The 17,920-nt window shown below is 41.4% G+C and overlaps 1 protein-coding gene across 5 annotated transcripts in view; it reads left to right on the top strand.

Moving 5' to 3' along the window:
- Positions 1-17,920, top strand: part of LOC140481329 (putative pre-mRNA-splicing factor ATP-dependent RNA helicase DHX32) — a 129,399-nt gene that overhangs the window by 103,128 nt on the left and 8,351 nt on the right. For all 5 annotated transcript variants that reach the window (XM_072577358.1, XM_072577329.1, XM_072577337.1 and 2 more), the window contains one exon: positions 13,978-14,103. In XM_072577358.1, the coding sequence (XP_072433459.1) occupies positions 13,978-14,103 (126 nt within the window). The remainder of the gene's footprint in view (positions 1-13,977; positions 14,104-17,920) is intronic.

Below are 17,920 nucleotides of genomic sequence, written 5' to 3'. Positions count from 1 at the left end.
GTGTCTTCATGGAATGCCCTGCCAGTAGCAGTGGTGGACTCTCCCTCTTTATGGGCATTTAAACGGGTATTGGATAGGCATATGGAGGATAGTGGGCTAGTGTAGGTTAGGTGGGCTTGGATCGGCGCAACATCGAGGGCCAAAGGGCCTGTACTGCGCTGTATTCTTCTATGTTCTATGTTCTATGTTCTATGAAGAATTTATTTGTAAATGCGAACTTTGCTTACCTGTTATTGGCTATAACATAATTCCAGCCCCGTTAGTTTAAATGGCACAGCTATTGTGCAATTTTCTTATAACACAAGATTGCATGAGAACGGAACTATTGCGTAATATCAGAACCAGTTATAACTGAACCCTGGGGTCCCTCGGTTCTACAACACTAGCCTAGTCCTACCTTTGTTTGTTGTTCCAAAATGCAATACCTCACATTTATCCATATGGAACTCCATCTGCCATTTTCAGTTCATTGACCCAAATGATCACGATCCCTTTGTAATCTCAGAAAACTTCTTCACTGTCTACTGTGCCACAATTTTGATGTAATCTGCAAACTCCGTAATGAAACATCCTTTCATCTCAGTGTTTAAGGACAATATATTCTGTCTCCGATGAATCACTACTGTGAGATAACTCACTGAATATGTCCTTTAAGCCATTGAAGTATTTTCTCTATTAACTTTCACTTCTACCATTTGAAATTTATCCTTATTACGATACAGGTTAAACTATCTTTTACAAACAGCAATTTGCACATATGGTACGTTTCATGAAGAAAGGTGCTTTATGTACAAGCAAGAATAAAGTCATGGCTGATCTCATTTTAACCTAAACTCTACATTCCTGAATATTCCTGATTAATCTTTCATCCCCTTGGAAATTAAGAATCTATTTACCTCTGTTTACATAAGGAAAGAGAAAATAGGTAGAAAAATAATCAAAGGAGTGAATAATTGATTATGTAGCTTAGAAGAGATAAATGACTGGCTCAAAATTTTTAAGATGGTATCGGAAAAGGCACTGGTTTATGAATGGAATCTCACAAAATAGAGCTTTGGCAGGTGGTGCTATGACAGAAGGTGAAGAGGACCAGAAGAACATAAGTATGGATTCAAAAGGTGCTTTATGGGATGTTGAAGATGTGATGATGCTGAGGCCAAGGAAATGCTTTGAGGACTAGAATTTCAAATCCAGGACTGAAGTAAGCCATTCACGTGAGAATACCCTTCATCATGTTGTGTGGCACTATCATTGTGCTAAATTGGAACTGATCTAGCAGCTCAAAATGGAAGACTTAGAATCGCTGTGTGGAACCGGCTTATTGAGTCCACGTTGACCCATCTAAATAGCATCTCACCCAGATCTACCCCTATCCTATCTCTGTACCCTGCATTTCCCCATGGCTAATCACCTTATCAGCATATCCCTGGACACTATGGGCAATTTGACATGGCCAACTACCGAACCTGCACATCTGGAAACTCACGCAGACATGGAGAAAATGTGTAATGTTTACACACACTTGTCTAGTGGTGGAATTGAACCCTGGTCCCTGATGCTGTGAGGCAGCAGTGCTAACCACTGAGCCACTATGCTGCCCTAGAAACTTGTGCTTCAGAACCAGCCTGTACCTCTACAACCAGTCTAGTACAGATAGAACGCTGACCATAGAATGACAGAGTTGTTCTGGGGCAGATGAGGCCATTTGATCCCTTATGACTTGTATCAGCTCTCCAAGTAAGCTTTAAAACTTTTTGCAATTTTCTGTTTTCTGCCATCACCCTGCACATTCTTTCCTTTCAAATAATCATGTATTGTTGTTTTGAATGCTTAAGTTAACCTTGCACCACCACATTTCCAGGCAGTACATTCCAGATCAGAACTGCTTCCTGTGCAGAACATGTTTCCTCATGTCACGTTGGTCCCTTTAGCATTCCTTTTACATAATGTTATGTTATAGATAATGTTCTCCATTGAATGGCAGAACAGACTGAAGGGATGAAATAACTACATGTTGCCTTCTCATCTCTATGCTTTCCACAAGTGGGAACAATTTTTTATCTAATTCCTCTGTGAAGACCCTTCTTGTTTTAATGACTTGTATTAAGTCCCTTCTTAGCCTTCTCCTGTCTGAGAACAACAGTCCCAACTTAATCAATCTGTGTAACTGAATTTTTATCATCCCTGGAACCATTCTCTTAAAATACTTGCTTCAATATGTTCATATCCTTCTTGAAGTGTATGCAGTACTCTAGTTGAGAGCTGGATTTCTGTGTTTTATTTCTTCAGCTCCATGTCTCCTTACTCTTTTGTTTTATTTTCCCTCTGGCTCCATTTCATTCCTGTCATCTGCCTGACAATGTGCAAAATGACCCAAGTATGTCCTCTCGCATAAAACAAATCAACCAAGCCAGTTACCAGCCCATCAATATATCTGAAAATGTGTTGCTGGAAAAGCGCAGCAGGTCAGGCAGCATCCAAGGAGCAGGAGAATCAACGTTTCGGGCATGAGCCCTTCTTCAGGAATGAGGAAGGTGTACCAAGCAGACTAAGATAAAAGGTAGGGAGGAGGGACTTGGGGGAGGGGCGTTGGGAATGCGATAGGTGGAAGGAGGTTGAAGTTGGGGGCGGAGAGGTCAGGAAGAAGATTGCAGGTTAGGAAGGTGGTGCTGAGTTTGACGGTTGGGACTGAGACAAGTTGGGGGTACGGGAAATGAGGAAACTGGAGAAATCTGAGTTCATCCCTTGTGATTGGAAGATTCCTAGGCGGAAGATGAGGCGCTCTTCCTCAGCCGTCGTGTTGCTATGGTCTGGCGATGGAGGAGTCAAAGGACCTGCATGTCAGAGGAGATGACCTGGGGTGTGCAGTGAGGGAGGGACTCGCTGAAATCCTTGTAGAGGGAGAAGAGAGCTCCTTCAAGGAAGGCATCCTTGTAAGAGGATTTGCAGTAGGTTAAAATCAACTAGGCGAAAGTGAGGACTGCAGATGCTGGAGATCAGAGCTGAAAATATGTGATTCTCCTGCTCCTTGGATGCTGCCTGACCTGCTGCGCTTTTTCCAGCAATACACCCCAGGTCATCTCCTCTGACATGCAGGTCCTTGGACTCCTCCATTGCCAGACCAATGCAACACAATGGCTGGGAGGAAGAGCACCTCATCTTCCGCCTTGGATCCCTCCACCCACAAGGGATGAACTCAGATTTCTCCAGGTTCCTCATTTCCCCTCTTTCCCCCCCCCCCCCCCCCCCCCCCCCCCCCCCCCACCTTGTCTCAGTTCCAACCCTCGAACTCAGCACCACCTTCCTAACCTGCAATCTTCTTCCTGACCTCTCCGCCCCCAACCCCTCTCCAGCCTATCACCCTCATCTTAACTTCCTTCCACCTATCGCATTCCCAACGCCCCTCCCCCAAGTCCCTCCTCCCTACCTTTTATCTTAGCCTGCTTGGCACACCCTCCTCATTCCTGAAGAAGGGCTTATGCCCGAAACGTCGATTCTCCTGCTCCTTGGATGCTGCCTGACCTGCTGCGCTTTTCCAGCAACACATTTTCAGCTCTGATCTCCAGCATCTGCAGTCCTCACTTTCTCTCATCAATATATTCTCCATCATTCAAAAAGCGCAAGCAGCACTTGGAAAGGAATAATCTGCTTACTGCTGCACATTTCAGGTTCTGGCAGAATTACTCAGCTCCTGATCTCACAACAGTCTAAATATGGACAAAAGAGCTGATTTCTAGAGTTGAGGTAAGAGTGACCGCATTAAGACCGTAAGGTTTAGGAGCAGAGTTAGGCAGTTCAGTCTATCGAGTCTGCTCTACCCTATGATCCTAGCTGATACGTTTCACCACCACATTCTCCCATCCTTGATCCCCTTACTAAGAACAAGCTATTTGTCAATGTCTTAAATACACTCGATGACTTGGCCTCCACAGCCTTCTGCAGCAATGAGTTTCACAAATCAATCACCCTCTGGCTGAAGAGATTTCTCCATCTTCATTCTAAAAGATCACCTCTTCACACTGAGACTGTGCTCTTGGGTCATCATGACATCACCAACACAAGGAAACCTAAACACATAAATAGAAAGTGGAACGTAACACCAGTGTTTCACCGGAGGCTCACTGCTGTGCCTTCCGAATGAATCCCAGAATCTTCTGCCATTACTGCTCCACCATCTTCTCTGTGAGGCCTGCCATCCAATCAACTCTGGCCAGCTCCTCCCTCATGTCTTTATAGTTGTTTTTACATAATACCATGATATCTGATTCCAAATGCTCCCTCTCAGGGGAGCATTTCAGGGGTTCCTTCACTTGAAGTTCCCTAATCAAGTCTGTCTCCTTGTACGTCACCAAATTCACAGTTGTCTGTTCCCTCGTGGGCTGTACCACAAGCTGCTCCAAAAACAACCTTCTCGTAGTCATTCCACAGAATCCTTTTATTGGGATCTCCTACCAACTTGATCTTCCCAGTCCACCTACATATTGAAGTCACCCATGATTATTGCAATAGTACCTTTCTTACATGTCTTTTCTATCTTATTTACTTTCTAGTTCACGTAGTAACTACTACTAGGAGGCCTGCATATGTCAACTAGGAGAAAGTGAGGACTGCAGATGCTGGAGATCAGAGTCGAAAAGTGTGTCGCTGAAAAAGTACAGCAGATCAGGCAGCATCCGGAGAGCAGGACAGTAGAGCAGGACAGTTGATGTTTCGGGCATAAGCTCTTCACCAGGATTCCACTTTCTTGGAATCGGTGGATTCCTAGTGAAGAGCCTATGCCCGAAATGTCGACTCTCTTGCTCTTCGAATGCTTCCTGACCTCCTGCGCTTTTCCAGTGCTACACTTTTGACCTTTATATAACTCTCATTGGGGTCTTTTCTCCCTTTTGGGATTGCTGCACTCTACTCACCCAGATTGTACACCTTCCAACTCTATATCACTTCTTGCTGTTGATTTAATTTAATTTCTTACGAACAAGGCAACCCTGCCATTCCCTCCCCCGCGTCTACCTGTCCTTTCAATAGGATGTATTTCCTTGGATACTTCGTCCCCAGCTCTGATCCTCTCGCAGCCACATCTCTGTGATACCCACAATATCTTACCTGCCAATTTCAAACTGCACTGTAAGCTCATTTACCTTGTGGGAGCAAATTGTTGCAGATGCTGGAATCTGTACTGAAAACAACAAATGCTGCAGATCATAGCAAGTCAGACAGCATCCATGGAGAGAGAGTAACGCTCACAACAATCTTATTCCTTCCTTTACTGCTTCTCATAGTTAATTTGACATCAGATAGCGATTAACTAAGTGAATCCCCCATCAAGGCATCCTAACGGAACTGCATTAGTGAGAATTGCAGAGGAACACTCTGTCCTGATCAAAGTCATGTCTACCACAAAGAAAAACAATTGTGGCTGTCGGGAGGTCAGTCATCTTAGCTCCGGGACATCTCTGCACAAATTCCTCAGGGTCCTGTCCTAGGTACATCAATGACCTACACTCCATCATAAGGTCAGAAATAGAAATGTTTGCTGCTATTTGTAGATTCCACCCATTTGCAACTCCTCGCATACTGAGGCTGTTTGGGTCCATATGCCTACAAGGCCTGGACAACATTCTGTTTTGGCTGACAAGTGGCAAGTGACATTCTCAAAAAGTTCATTGCAGACAATGACCATCTGCAGCAAGAGATAATTAACGATCCCCTTTTGGCATTCAAAAGCAATACCATCAATGAATCCCCCATCAACTTCCTAGGGATTATCATGAAACAGGAATGAACAAATTATAAATACAATATTGATCAGAGCAGGTCAGAGAATTCTACAAGTGAGAATTCTTCACCACCTGTCTCCCCATTACATTTATACTACTAACAAAGCACAAGTCAGGAGCGTAATGAAATACACTGCACATACCTGGATCAGTGCAGGTCCAGCAATATTCGGAAACAAAACAGTCCCCTTGGTTGGCACCACATTCGCAAATGTCCACTCCTGCCCCTCAGTGGCAGCATTGTGTACTGTCTATATGATGTAGTGCAGTAACTAACTACGGTTCCTCCAATAGTATCTTGCAGCTCTGTGTTTGCTATCACCAAGAAGGATAAGGGTAGCAGATACATAGGGACACTTGCAAGTTCCCCTCCTAGGCATAAACCATCCTGACTTGGAAATAGATTCTTTAGTGTCACTGGGTCAAAGTCCTGGGACTCACTTCCAAACAGTACTTTGAATGACCCTACGCACACAGTCTGCAGCAGTTCAAGAAGGTAGCTCACCATCAACACCTAGAGGGAAATTAGGGATGGACATTAATTGACTGTCAGTACACATAGCCTTGAATTCATTTTTCAAAAATCAACCAAAATAGATTATCAGGAATGGAAGCGATGAATTAATGAGACAGAATTCAAGCAGTTAAATGTTGTTGTTTTTAGAATTTACAGAAGCTGGTCAGAGATGTGAAGCAGGGGTGGTGGCAGGCAAAAGCAAAAACAGAAATTGCTAGAAAAGCTCAGCAGATCAGGCAGCATTCTGGATTAGTGGTGCTGGAAGAGCACAGCAGTTCAGGCAGCATCCAAGGAGCAGCGAAATCGACGTTTCGGGCAAAAGCCCTTCATCATTGGTCAGGCAGCATCAATGGAGAAAAATCAGAGTTAACATTTGGGGTCAAGTGACCTTTCCTCAGAACAGTCAGTGTTGTGCAAGCTGAAGTGAGAGTTAAAGGGAGTGATAGTTTCTGCAGGGGAGGTAATGGCCCAGTGGCATTATTGCTGGATTGCAAATCTAGAGAACCAGGTAATATTCTGGGGACCTGGGTTCAAATCCTGCTGTAGCAGATGGTGGAATTTGAATTCAATTTTTAAAAAAAAGTCTGGAATTAAGAATCTAATGATAACTATGAAGTCATTGTCAATCATCGGAAAAACCCATCCGATTCATTAGTGCCCTTCAGGGTAGGAAACTGCCATCCTTACCAGATCCACAGCAATGTTGTTGATACTTAACTACCCTCTGGGCAAGAAATGCTGGTTGCAATTATCCCAGGAATTAATTTTTTTTAAAAAAGAACCTATGTTTTTCCAAATTCCTCTCCTGCACCTACAAGCATACTTAGTCATTGACTTTTTAAATACAAGTCCTACATTCAGAGCGGTGCTTTTTTAAAATGTAGAGGCAGGAATGACATTTACATGACTCACTGTAAAAATTCATACATTCCTTACTGAACATTTTCATGCCTCCATCCTACATTACTCCTTTGGTGCTAGGTTACACATTTCAGTCTCCGCTTTTATTTCTTGAGGCAATGGCTTCGTGCCATTATCGCTGGACTACAAATCCAGAGAACCAAGTAATGTTCTGAGGACCTGAGTTAGAATCCCAGCATGGCAGAGGGTGGAATTTGAAATCTGGAATTAAGAAGCTTATGGTGATCATTGTCAGTCGTCGGGAAAAAAATCTAATTCATTAATGTTCTTTAGGGAAGGAAGCTGCCATCCTTACCTGGTCTGACCTTCATGTGACTCCAGACCTACAGCAATGTGGTTGACATTTAACTGCCCTCTGGGCAATAAGTACTGGTCTGGCCAGTAACTCCCATATCACATGAATGAATTTTAAAAAAGACTGTTTTTTCCAAATCTCTTTCCTGCACCTACACGCATACTCAGTCATTTTAAAAAGAAATACATATTGTACATTCAGAACAATGAATCGTTTGAGCAGTGTGTTTTAAAAGCAATAGAGGCAGGAATGACATTTACATGACTCATTATAAAAATTCATACATTTGTTACTGACCATTTTTGTGCCTCCATCCTACATCACTCCTTTCATGCTAGGTCACACATTTCAGCCTCTGCTTTTATTTCTTTTTACCTTCTGGAATGGTTATCGATAATTATTCTTCCTTTTGACACAGCCTGCAGCTGACCATGGCAGGCTGCGGGAAGTGCCATTGATGTCACTATGCCAGGATCTGTCTACGCATGTCACCAGGCAGGGAGAAGACAGGCATGGAGGCTGACAGAGCGGACCTTCCCCTACCCAATGGTGTCTATGGGGCCGCACTCCTCAGCCGCCTTGCCAGTTGACTCTCTGCAGCCACTGTGCTGTTCGGTATTGAAAGAGAAGTGATCCATGAGGCATAATCTGCAAGCTCCTGTCAGGGGCTGTACTATTCCCGATGAAGAGCTTCGGCCCGAAACGTCGATTTTCCTGCTCCTCGGATGATACCTGACCTGCTGTGCTTTTCCAGCAATGCACGTTCAAAATTGTACTACCTAAGCTGCAGCTTTGTGGTGTGCTGCACAATAAATTCCTGACTTATTGATGCCATCATAACATTCGTACATGTTTCCAGTGCTTACAAATGGTCTTATGCGTGCATGCTCTGTTCCCTGCCTCGAGTTGACATTCATATGATTCCACAGCCTTTGGCTCCTGTTTCACTTGCCCCATTCTTTCTCAAAGGCAATTAAAAAGCAAACACAAGTCTCTAGCACCACACCCATCATAAATTATTTCTAACTTTTCATCACTTTTGAGTGAAGGGGCCTTAAGTTTGTTATAATTTGTATTTTTCTCCAAATCATATCCACGTGGCCTCAATTTTTAATATTTTTAGAACACTTAAAAGTGAAGCTTTAAGACTCCTCCCAGGGCAAGTTTAAAAAAAAATTGAGGTGAAACAGGTTGTCATCATTTTAAGTGGTGGTAAGATAGCGTTATAAAGGACGTTATCTTGTAGGGGAAGGAAATTCTGTAAAAGGGAGAAGATTTCACAGTTTTGAAGTCTTGAAAAGTTTAGCTGATGTTCATGGATGCAATGCACCTTAAAAAGCAAGAGCGCGGAAGACCTATTTGAAGCTGATTATTTTACAGCAAAGTTAATGGGAGATGACCAACCATAATGATTAGCTGTATTTAGGGAACAGTTATTGTGGTTAATGTGCATTTCCTATTTGATGAGCTGGCGCATAACGGCATGGTTTTAATCTTTTTTTGGTGCAAAGTGAAATATTTTTAGATTTTCCTATGTTTTAAGGTGGGCATGTTAATGAGAAAGTGTCATTTATTTTTGTGGTGTGTGTGGCAGGATGTCTAATACCTTTTATGGTCTGCAGAAATATCTGAGAGTTCTCTCATATGACCTCTAGCTGCAACAAGGGGTCATCGTAAATGTTGAATTTATTAAGATATTTCCTCATCGGTGTTTCTGCTTTTTTGTTATGGGGACAGGAAATAAATTTAAGACAAAAAATATCTGCAGATGCCACAGAATTTTGTACAGTTAAAACACAGTTATACCAGATATTCCAGCAGTGGGTTTGGCCAAAAGAGAGACTGTGGAAAGAGAGAAAACCTTGCCCCAAAAGTTTGGAACCCAGACAAGGTTTGCAATGTCATTGTAACGACACTCCTGCATAAATTTCTGAGACATGACTAGTATTTCAGTCGAGGACCAGTTCTGAGGAAGGGTCACTCGACTCGAAACATTAACTGGAATGTCTCTCCACAGACGCTGCCAGACTTGCTGAGCTTTTTCAGCACTTTCTATTTTTGTTTCCAGTATTTCAGAACTGGGGTAAGGGGAGGGTGGGCAGTCATGGGGCAAAATGTGTGTAGCAACTCTTGTCATGTTTTTCAGTTGGGTCAGTGTAGTAGACCTCCTGCATTTTAGAAAGGAAGCCTTTCCTCCTGTAGTGACTGTACCAGCTCATTTTGAGAGCAAGTCAGCCACTCCCATTCTCCTGCCTCTGCCATAACCCGGCAGTTTTTTTTTCTCCGGTTCAAAACAATTTCTGTTTTGAAGTCCGTGATTGAATGTGTTTCTCTCATCCTCAAGCAGTGCTTTCAGATCCAAACCACTTCTGGCATAAAAACAGTATTTCTTCACGTTCCTTCTGGTATTTTTGCCATTTGTTTTAAGTCCCTAAGAATGTAAAATATAGGAACAGAATTAGGACCTTTGAGTCATTGTGTGTGCTCTGGTGTTCTTTGTCCTTTGGCCAGTGGGAGCAGTTTTTCTCTCTGTTTACTGTACCCAGACTGTCCACATGAACTTTTCCACATTCCTCATGGTAATTGAGTTCAGTAGTTGTTGGATTACAGCTATTTAGGCCCAGTCAGGTCCCTCCTCTTTCACTGTAACACGAAGGGTTGGCCCCTACCAGGACTTTTCCACGAGGGTGGAAAGGGCCAATTGCTCAGAAATGGGTTTTGCACCAATTTCCTTCCTCTTTTTCCACCCGAACAACTGTCCCTTACACACCGATTGTGAGATTTATGTACCATAAAGGGAACAGAATTTCCAAGTCACTTACCTCAGCCGCCTACTTAGTAGCTGTTCAGTAGTGCACTGACTTTAAAATCTAGAGATAACAAGTATCAAAGAAATAACTTTCATTTCTGGAACTGACTTGTGGCTCAAATTTCCCTCCGTGGCGACAGCTAGCCCCACTCATCCCTGGTGTTAGTCATGTAGTGATGCGTTTTGGGAGGTTAAAGGCAAGAGGAAAGTATACAGTTGATGGCAGGACTCTTAGCGTTGATGTACAGAGGGATCTTAGGTTCCAAATCCATAGCCTCCTGAAAATGGCGCCACAAGTGCATTAGGTGGCATGCTTGCCTTCATTCAGGGCATTGAGTAGAAAGGTTGGCAAGTCATATTGCAGCTGTTGATGACTTTAGTTAGGCCACATTGGACTACTGTGTGCAATTCTGGTTGCCACGCTGTAGGAAGGATGTGGAGGCTTTGGAGAGAGTACGAAAGAGGTTTACCAGGAATTTGCCTGGATTGGAGTGTATTAGCAGTTAAGGAGAAGTTGGACAAATTTAGATTGTTTTCACTCAAGCATTGGAGGCTGAGGCACAACCTGATAGAAGTGTATAAAATTATGGAAGGCATTGATAGGGTGAATATTCAGAGATATTTTCCTCAAGGTAGAAATGTACAATACTATGGGGCATGGGTTTAAGGTGAGAAGGGGATCATTTGAAGTAGGTAATGTTAGAAGGTAGTAGTGCTTGATATATGCTGCCAGGCAGGTGGTAAAAGCAGATAGAGTATCAATGTTTAAGAGGCATTTCAATGCGTCATCAGGCAGGGGATAGAGGGATACGTGACATCATGGTCGGCACTGAGATGGTTGGCCGAAGGGCTTGTTGCTGTGCTGTACTGTTCTATGTTCTGTGTTTGAGAACTATTATCTAGGAAATGTTAGAAAGCAATGTGATGGGACTGTACTTTTTAATTCTGTGAGCTACCAGGTTTTTGGACAGGATTCCTTTCTGGAGAGCAATCTCTTTATTGCCTAAGTACCCCAGAAAGTTCAACTGAGCTGTAATTTTATTTAAGTTGTAAGCCTGTGGTGTTCGCAGGAGAGATCTCTTGCAAACGAATAGCAAACCATCAAAGAGGGGTAAGACTTTTATAAATTCAGCGATTGTAATCTCCTCTCTTGACCTCCTGCAGGTTACGCATTAGGGTGATGGCACCTGCAGGCCGCTACATTGTCATTAAGGCAGGGGAGATTTGTGTTAAAGATTAACTTTCTTTTCTTTTCATAGTCACAATCCACAATGGAGTCTGCTACAGTGTTGTCCTTTTTGTATGGTTCAGCTTCAGCTGCAGACTGTTAACAACTTTGATGTTGTATTTGGCCTTGAATATGACTGCAACCCTGTTTTAAACAGGTCAAGTGAGCAGGCAAGAACAGGCCACATGGAATATAATGTGGATAAGTGTGAGGTTATCATTTTGGTAAGAGGTGCAGAATATTCCATAAAAGGTGATCATTTCGGATTTGGCTCGTGAAGCACCAATCCAGTAAGCTTAAGAATGGATCAAAACGTGCAGAATGAATGAGTAATAGTTCCTGGTCCATTCTCATAGATGGATTAGTGAAGAGGAAGTAAAATCAGACATGAGGGAACAACTTTGTTTAAGATGGGCCTCTAATTTTTTTCTAGTGAGCAATTATATTGTATTTTAGAGTATTGCAATTAACATAGAGTCATAGAGATGTACAGCATGGAAACAGACCCTTCGGTCACTGTCTGTTAATAATGGCACTATTCGACACTGTCTACACCTCCTGAGATACCATCTAATCCATCTAATCCAAGCCTTGAGCAGAAGATACTGACAGTGCTACCCTGCAAATTCTAAATGTGATAACTCATTTGGTTTGTGAACGTCTTAAGAAGATAGATTTGAAATGATTTGGGGCTTCAAGGTAGATATTGATAGTGCAAAGTGTCACGTCAGTACTGATGTATGACCTCTGTGCATCACATTGTGCAATGCTAGATGGCATACAATTGATAAGAATTTCAAACATGAGGAAAAGAGAGGTTGGTTGGAAGGATATTCTAAGAGCAGAAATGTGCAGAAAATGTCATTTGAAAAAGCTATTTATACGGCATTTACTTACTGCTGTTGGGAAGGTAATGATGTTGAGGATACGTTTTAAATCTCAGTATGCCTACACTTGGAGTGCCTCTTAGGAAGAGACTTCCAGACTTCTGACTTGGTGACCACAAAGGACAACATGTTGGGATGATGTGTGATTTGGAGTTGATGCTATTGGCATAGATCTGTAATACTTGACCTTCTAGATGGTAGAGTTCACAAGATTGATTTGGATCCTGTTGGAATTAAGTGTCAAACAGAGCAAATGTACAGTGTCCATCTTTTGGTGCGAACCAGGTACTGCACTCCGTATTTTAAAGAGAGGGAGGATGCTCCCGGAATAGGAACCAGCTGCAACTGTGTCATCTTCTTACAACCTATTCTGACTCCCTTTTAGCACAATTCCTAGGGATCGCAGTCTGCCTGATTTTATATAAATTGCTAAAATGAAAGCAAAGTACAGCAGATGGTGAAGATTCAAAATGTTGCATTGGAATCAAAACATTAATTTAGTTTCACTCTCGACAGATGCTGTCAGACCTACAGAGTTTCTCCAGCCCTTTCTCTTTTTATAAAAGAATTTACCACTGTCCAGTCATTTTAGCTTGAACCTTTCTGCTGCGTATTGAAATGGTTCAAAAAATATTGCACCTCTGCCATTGGTTAAACTTCCTGACCCAATAACTAAGCTTATTTGCTATTAGAAGGTGCAGTTGGGCATCAGTACTGTTATGAAGATATGGATGTACTGTGCCTTCAAGAGAGTTAAAAGCAACAGATCTACCTGACAGAACCAAGTGTAACACTTGGTCAAACAACTTGATTAACTGGTTGCCTGGAAACGACAAAAAAATTCCAATTAGTTTAAATTATACCGCGAAAGAAACCAAACTCCAATCCAGTTTGAATTGAGTATATTGACCAATCTTAAAAGCCAGTGACACAATCCAATGCTTTGAGAGTATGAGATTGAGGAAAATCGAACAGTTGAGGGGAAAACTGCCAAGCCCCAGCATGTAAAATGACTGCCTGAAAAATCGCTCTCTTAAAAGGTACCTTTATCGATCAGTGACCTGTGAAGCTGAAATCCCTGAGAAGAAGAAGACTGGAATTCAGAGAAAACGAAAGCTACCTGGTTTTGAAATAAGAAGTTTTGTTTTGTAAATTGGGAATTTTATCAGACTAGAATTATAGAAGGGAAGGTAATAGATTAGAGTAAGGAATTGTAAATAGTTATTGGTTAATTATTCTCTGTTATACTTAACTCTATTTCTTTATGAATTTTTACTTTAACTCGTTATTGGCCTATCGAATTTTCACAGATTACTGCACATGATAAATCTTTTCTGTGTTGCTGGTTTTAAATTAAGCAGGAGAATCTACTCTGTATTGTAACAGTACTTAAACAAAATTATCTGGTCTCAAACCAGCATGATTACCAGTGGTCTGTAATAGCAAATACATCAAATATTTGCATAGTGTTGCTCTGTACTTTTGATCGTTTTACAAGAGAGCATCAAAGACATTCCTGACTTGAATATTTGCTTTCTTTCAGCATCCCCATGTTTTGTTGCACCACCCAAACACTTGGAGGAAGCTGCAGCTGTTCGCAGGAGAATTCTTTTACATCCTGAAGGTGATCATTTTACTCTCATCAATGTCTACAATGCATTCAAACAACGTAAGTATGGAGACAGCAATATTATTTCAAATAAATCGTAAATATTTTTCTCTCTTCACCTACTTCCTCCCACACCTGCCAGAAAGATCATTTTACTATGACAGCAGTTTATATTGCTCCCTAACTAATTTGATTTTATCTGACCCTTTGTTTTCACTAGCTGAGATATTTTGGGCTGTTTTATTGTTCTAAATCTTTCTATCAAAAACATGTAGGTTAGTGATGGCAAGCACTCAGTTTATGAGATTCCATTCACAGATCCAGACACACATTATGTTTCTCACTTCTGTTTGGTGCAGTTCCTGTTTTTATGCAGTCATGGGTTATATGCATCGCTGGCTACATAACATTAATTGCCCAGAGTGTAGTTAAGACTCAACTGTATACTGAGAGTGTGGGGTTACATGTCAGCCAGGCCAGGTAAAGATGGCTGATTTTCTTCCCTAAAGAAAAGGTGCCACAATAGCTAGCCTCACAGCACCAGGGACCCGTGTTTGATTCCAGCCTCGGGTAACTGTGTGGATTTTACACGTACTCCCCTTGTCTTCGTGGGTTTCCCCCAGGTGTTCTGGTTTCTTTTCCCCGCCCAGTCTAAAGGTTGGGTGGATTGACCATGGGAAGTGCCAGGTTACAGGTCTGAATGGGATGCTGTTTGGAGGATCATTGCAGACTTGATAGGCTGAATGACCTCTATCTGCACTGTAGAGACTCTGAGATTCTATAATATTAATAAACCAAATGTGTTTCATGATAATTGACAATTGTTACATGAATTTAATTCCAGGTTTTTATAAAACTCAAATTTCAATATTTAGCCATGGCTGGATTGAACCCATGTACAGAGAGTCGGACTCTGGATTACTAGTCCAGTGACATTACCATTAATTCACCATCTCTTCTATTAATGTTATTAAATTTGCATTACTCTAACAAGAAATCCCCTTCTTTCAGAATCTCAACTTCATTTTCCTGTCTGCCCCTCATTACCCTTGAATGCCTTGCCAATAGAAAACCTGTCCAGTACAATGGAATGTAATCAATGACCCAACCCCTCAGCTATCTGGGGATTAGAATTCAGATTTACAACCTTTGAACAGAAAATCAGTTCCCCTCACCTTATGCTTACATATAATACTTCTAATTTTCAAATTGTGTTCTCTAGTTGTACACTCCCCACAATTGGAAACATCTTAGTATATCCAATGATAAAATCTTTAGGATTTTATGTGTTTCAATAAGGTCACCATGAATTATTCTTAACTCTAATGGTTACAGGATTTAATCCTTCCTCATAGGATAATCATTCATCTCAGGAAATGGTTGAGTGAATTGTTTGATGCAATTGTATCTCTCTGGTTAAGAGACCAAACTCTACCAGTGTTCTCTGGAGGTTGTGCAGCCACATGAATGTGCAGCAGCTGGGAAACTCCATGCACACGTCAGCAACCTCTGCTGTTTGACTTCTTCTCTGCTTTAAACATCCTGTATGCTGAGCTGAGAATTTATGCAGAGAAAAAAAAACCATTAGAGGGGAACATTGCACAGTACTTCAGATGTCGTCTTGCTAAAGCTCTTTATAATTCACGTATTGGAGCATTCTGATTGCCGTGCATTAGAATTCAGCAATCTCCATTTAAACAACACTATGTGCTGACACCAAGGAACTCTTGTATTACTAGGGATGTGGCTTATTAAGTATAGTTACCAGTATTTACAGATGCCAATGAATTGTACTATTTTAATACAAAGAATATAGTAGGTCACAGAAATAAAGTGTGAAACAAAGTATAACTTTTATTTTACATTTAAAAATTGGCTTAATTGGCAATGTTCAGTGGTGCATTAGTCACAAATACCAATTAAACATACAATTTTAACAAACTGTCTTGTGAAAAACGTATTTTATAGTGGTGATATAAACAAAGTGTGTAACAAAGTGCATTTTTTTCTTTTCATTAATCACTTCACTTTGGTTTCAACAGTGTATTGGTGTCAGCAAACAGATCCTTTTAAATAACATACTGCATTACTATTCTTCCTTCGTGGGCACATCATATTTTCACGTTATACTCTTGACAACTTATTTTCCTACTTACTTTTGGGTCCAAATTTAGCCACCATTTATTTATCACCTTGGGATAAATCTTTCATATAGATCATTAATAGTTGTGGCCCCACATTGGTACCTGTAGCACTCCTGTATCTGTAGTTGTAGCTTGCCATAAGTCTCAAAAGAGTCCTAAAGTCTGCATGACTGCAGTATCCTGGCGTTTGTTCATTCATTCCAGGGCTTTGTCTCCACTGTTCTAACTAAAAGTTTATTCCACATGTTGATCATTCCTTGTGTCAAGATTTTCCTGAGGATATTCCTAAAATTTCACTGGATTGAGCTTACATCCACAAATTCTACTTCCTCATTTTGTGTCATATTCTGGGTTAATGTTTCTTATGTCTTTAGCAATCGTGTATATGTCCAAATGTGTTTGTAGAATGCAGAGCAGACAGAACAGAGCTGCATATACTTAAAATCTGAATCAGTGCATAGTGTCAGGAAACATTGGTTAGGGAAAAAACATTAAGTCTGAATTCTTCATTAGAACAGGACAATATTACAGTTTAGCATTGTTTTTAAAAGGAACAGAAAACAAAGAAGTTGAGAAAGCTTGAAAAGATGCAGGCCGATATTTTGATGCATCCAAATTCTCTCATGTGTGCAGGCTACAAGTAGAATGTTAAGTCATTCGGTTCTCTTGCATGTCCTAATCCTTTTGCACATGATATTTATCTGTGGTGTCCTTCAGTTCCGATGAATGGTCCCTGCCCTAAGTAGCATTACTTCTCCATAAAGTGTCTGCTTTTAAAGGTGTTATCTTTTTTTTGGTTCTGTTCATTTTCAGACATCTACCACTTTCCTTTTGGATTGTGAGTGAATGACCTGACTTGCAAGATGTGCAAATACCACTTTGCATCTTTTACCATTTTTAGAAATTCTCATGGTGAAGTTTTAATCTGTCATAGGAGCGTCGTAGTTTGGACCAATTAAATGATCTGAGAGCAAGCTGAGGGTAAAACACAATTTGTTTTGGTGTCCCAAAAAGTATGTTCCTTCTTTTGTGAGTTCAATTGTTGAGACTGGCCTGTGTCTGTCAGTGCCAGTGGCGCACACATGAAGGTATCTGGCTTCTGCTCCACCCAACCTCACATTTCAGTCTTCAATTTTTTTGAATCTATCTTGTAATTTTGTGGTAACCCAGATAGAAGGACAAAATCCCAGTTATCAGAAGGATGTTGACACATGGGGAGCACTTCAATTACAATGTAAAGTTCAACAAATATTCCCAAATGTGTAGGTGTTTTCCTTTGAAATGCAGTTAGAGTATTGTGAAAGTTGAAAAGTTGTATTTGGTTTTCTTTTCAGCAGTGTTGCATGTTAACATGGTTTAATATAGTGCCATGAAACCTTCTATCTGAAATGAAATTCACCCAATTATGGGTGGCATAGCATGGTGGCTCAGTGTTTAGCAATGCTGCCTCACAGCACCAGAGACCCAAGTTCGGTTCTACCTTCAGGTGACTGTCTGTGGGGTTTGCACATTCTCCCCATGTCTGCGTGAGTTTCACTTTCCACTTTCCACTTTCCTCCCACAGTCCAAACGTGTGCAGGTTAGGTGACTTGGCCTTGTTAAATTACCCCATAGTTCAGGATTATGGGGATAGGGCAGGGGGTGTGTCTGGGTGGGATACTCTGGATGGGTCAATGTGGAGCCGATGAGCCGAGTGGCCTGCTTCCGCGATGAAGGGATTTTATTATTTAATG

Source organism: Chiloscyllium punctatum, chromosome 1 (assembly GCF_047496795.1).
Source record: "Chiloscyllium punctatum isolate Juve2018m chromosome 1, sChiPun1.3, whole genome shotgun sequence".
NCBI classification, from domain to species: Eukaryota; Metazoa; Chordata; class Chondrichthyes; order Orectolobiformes; family Hemiscylliidae; genus Chiloscyllium; species Chiloscyllium punctatum.
This window is presented reverse-complemented; position numbering and strand designations above follow the sequence as displayed.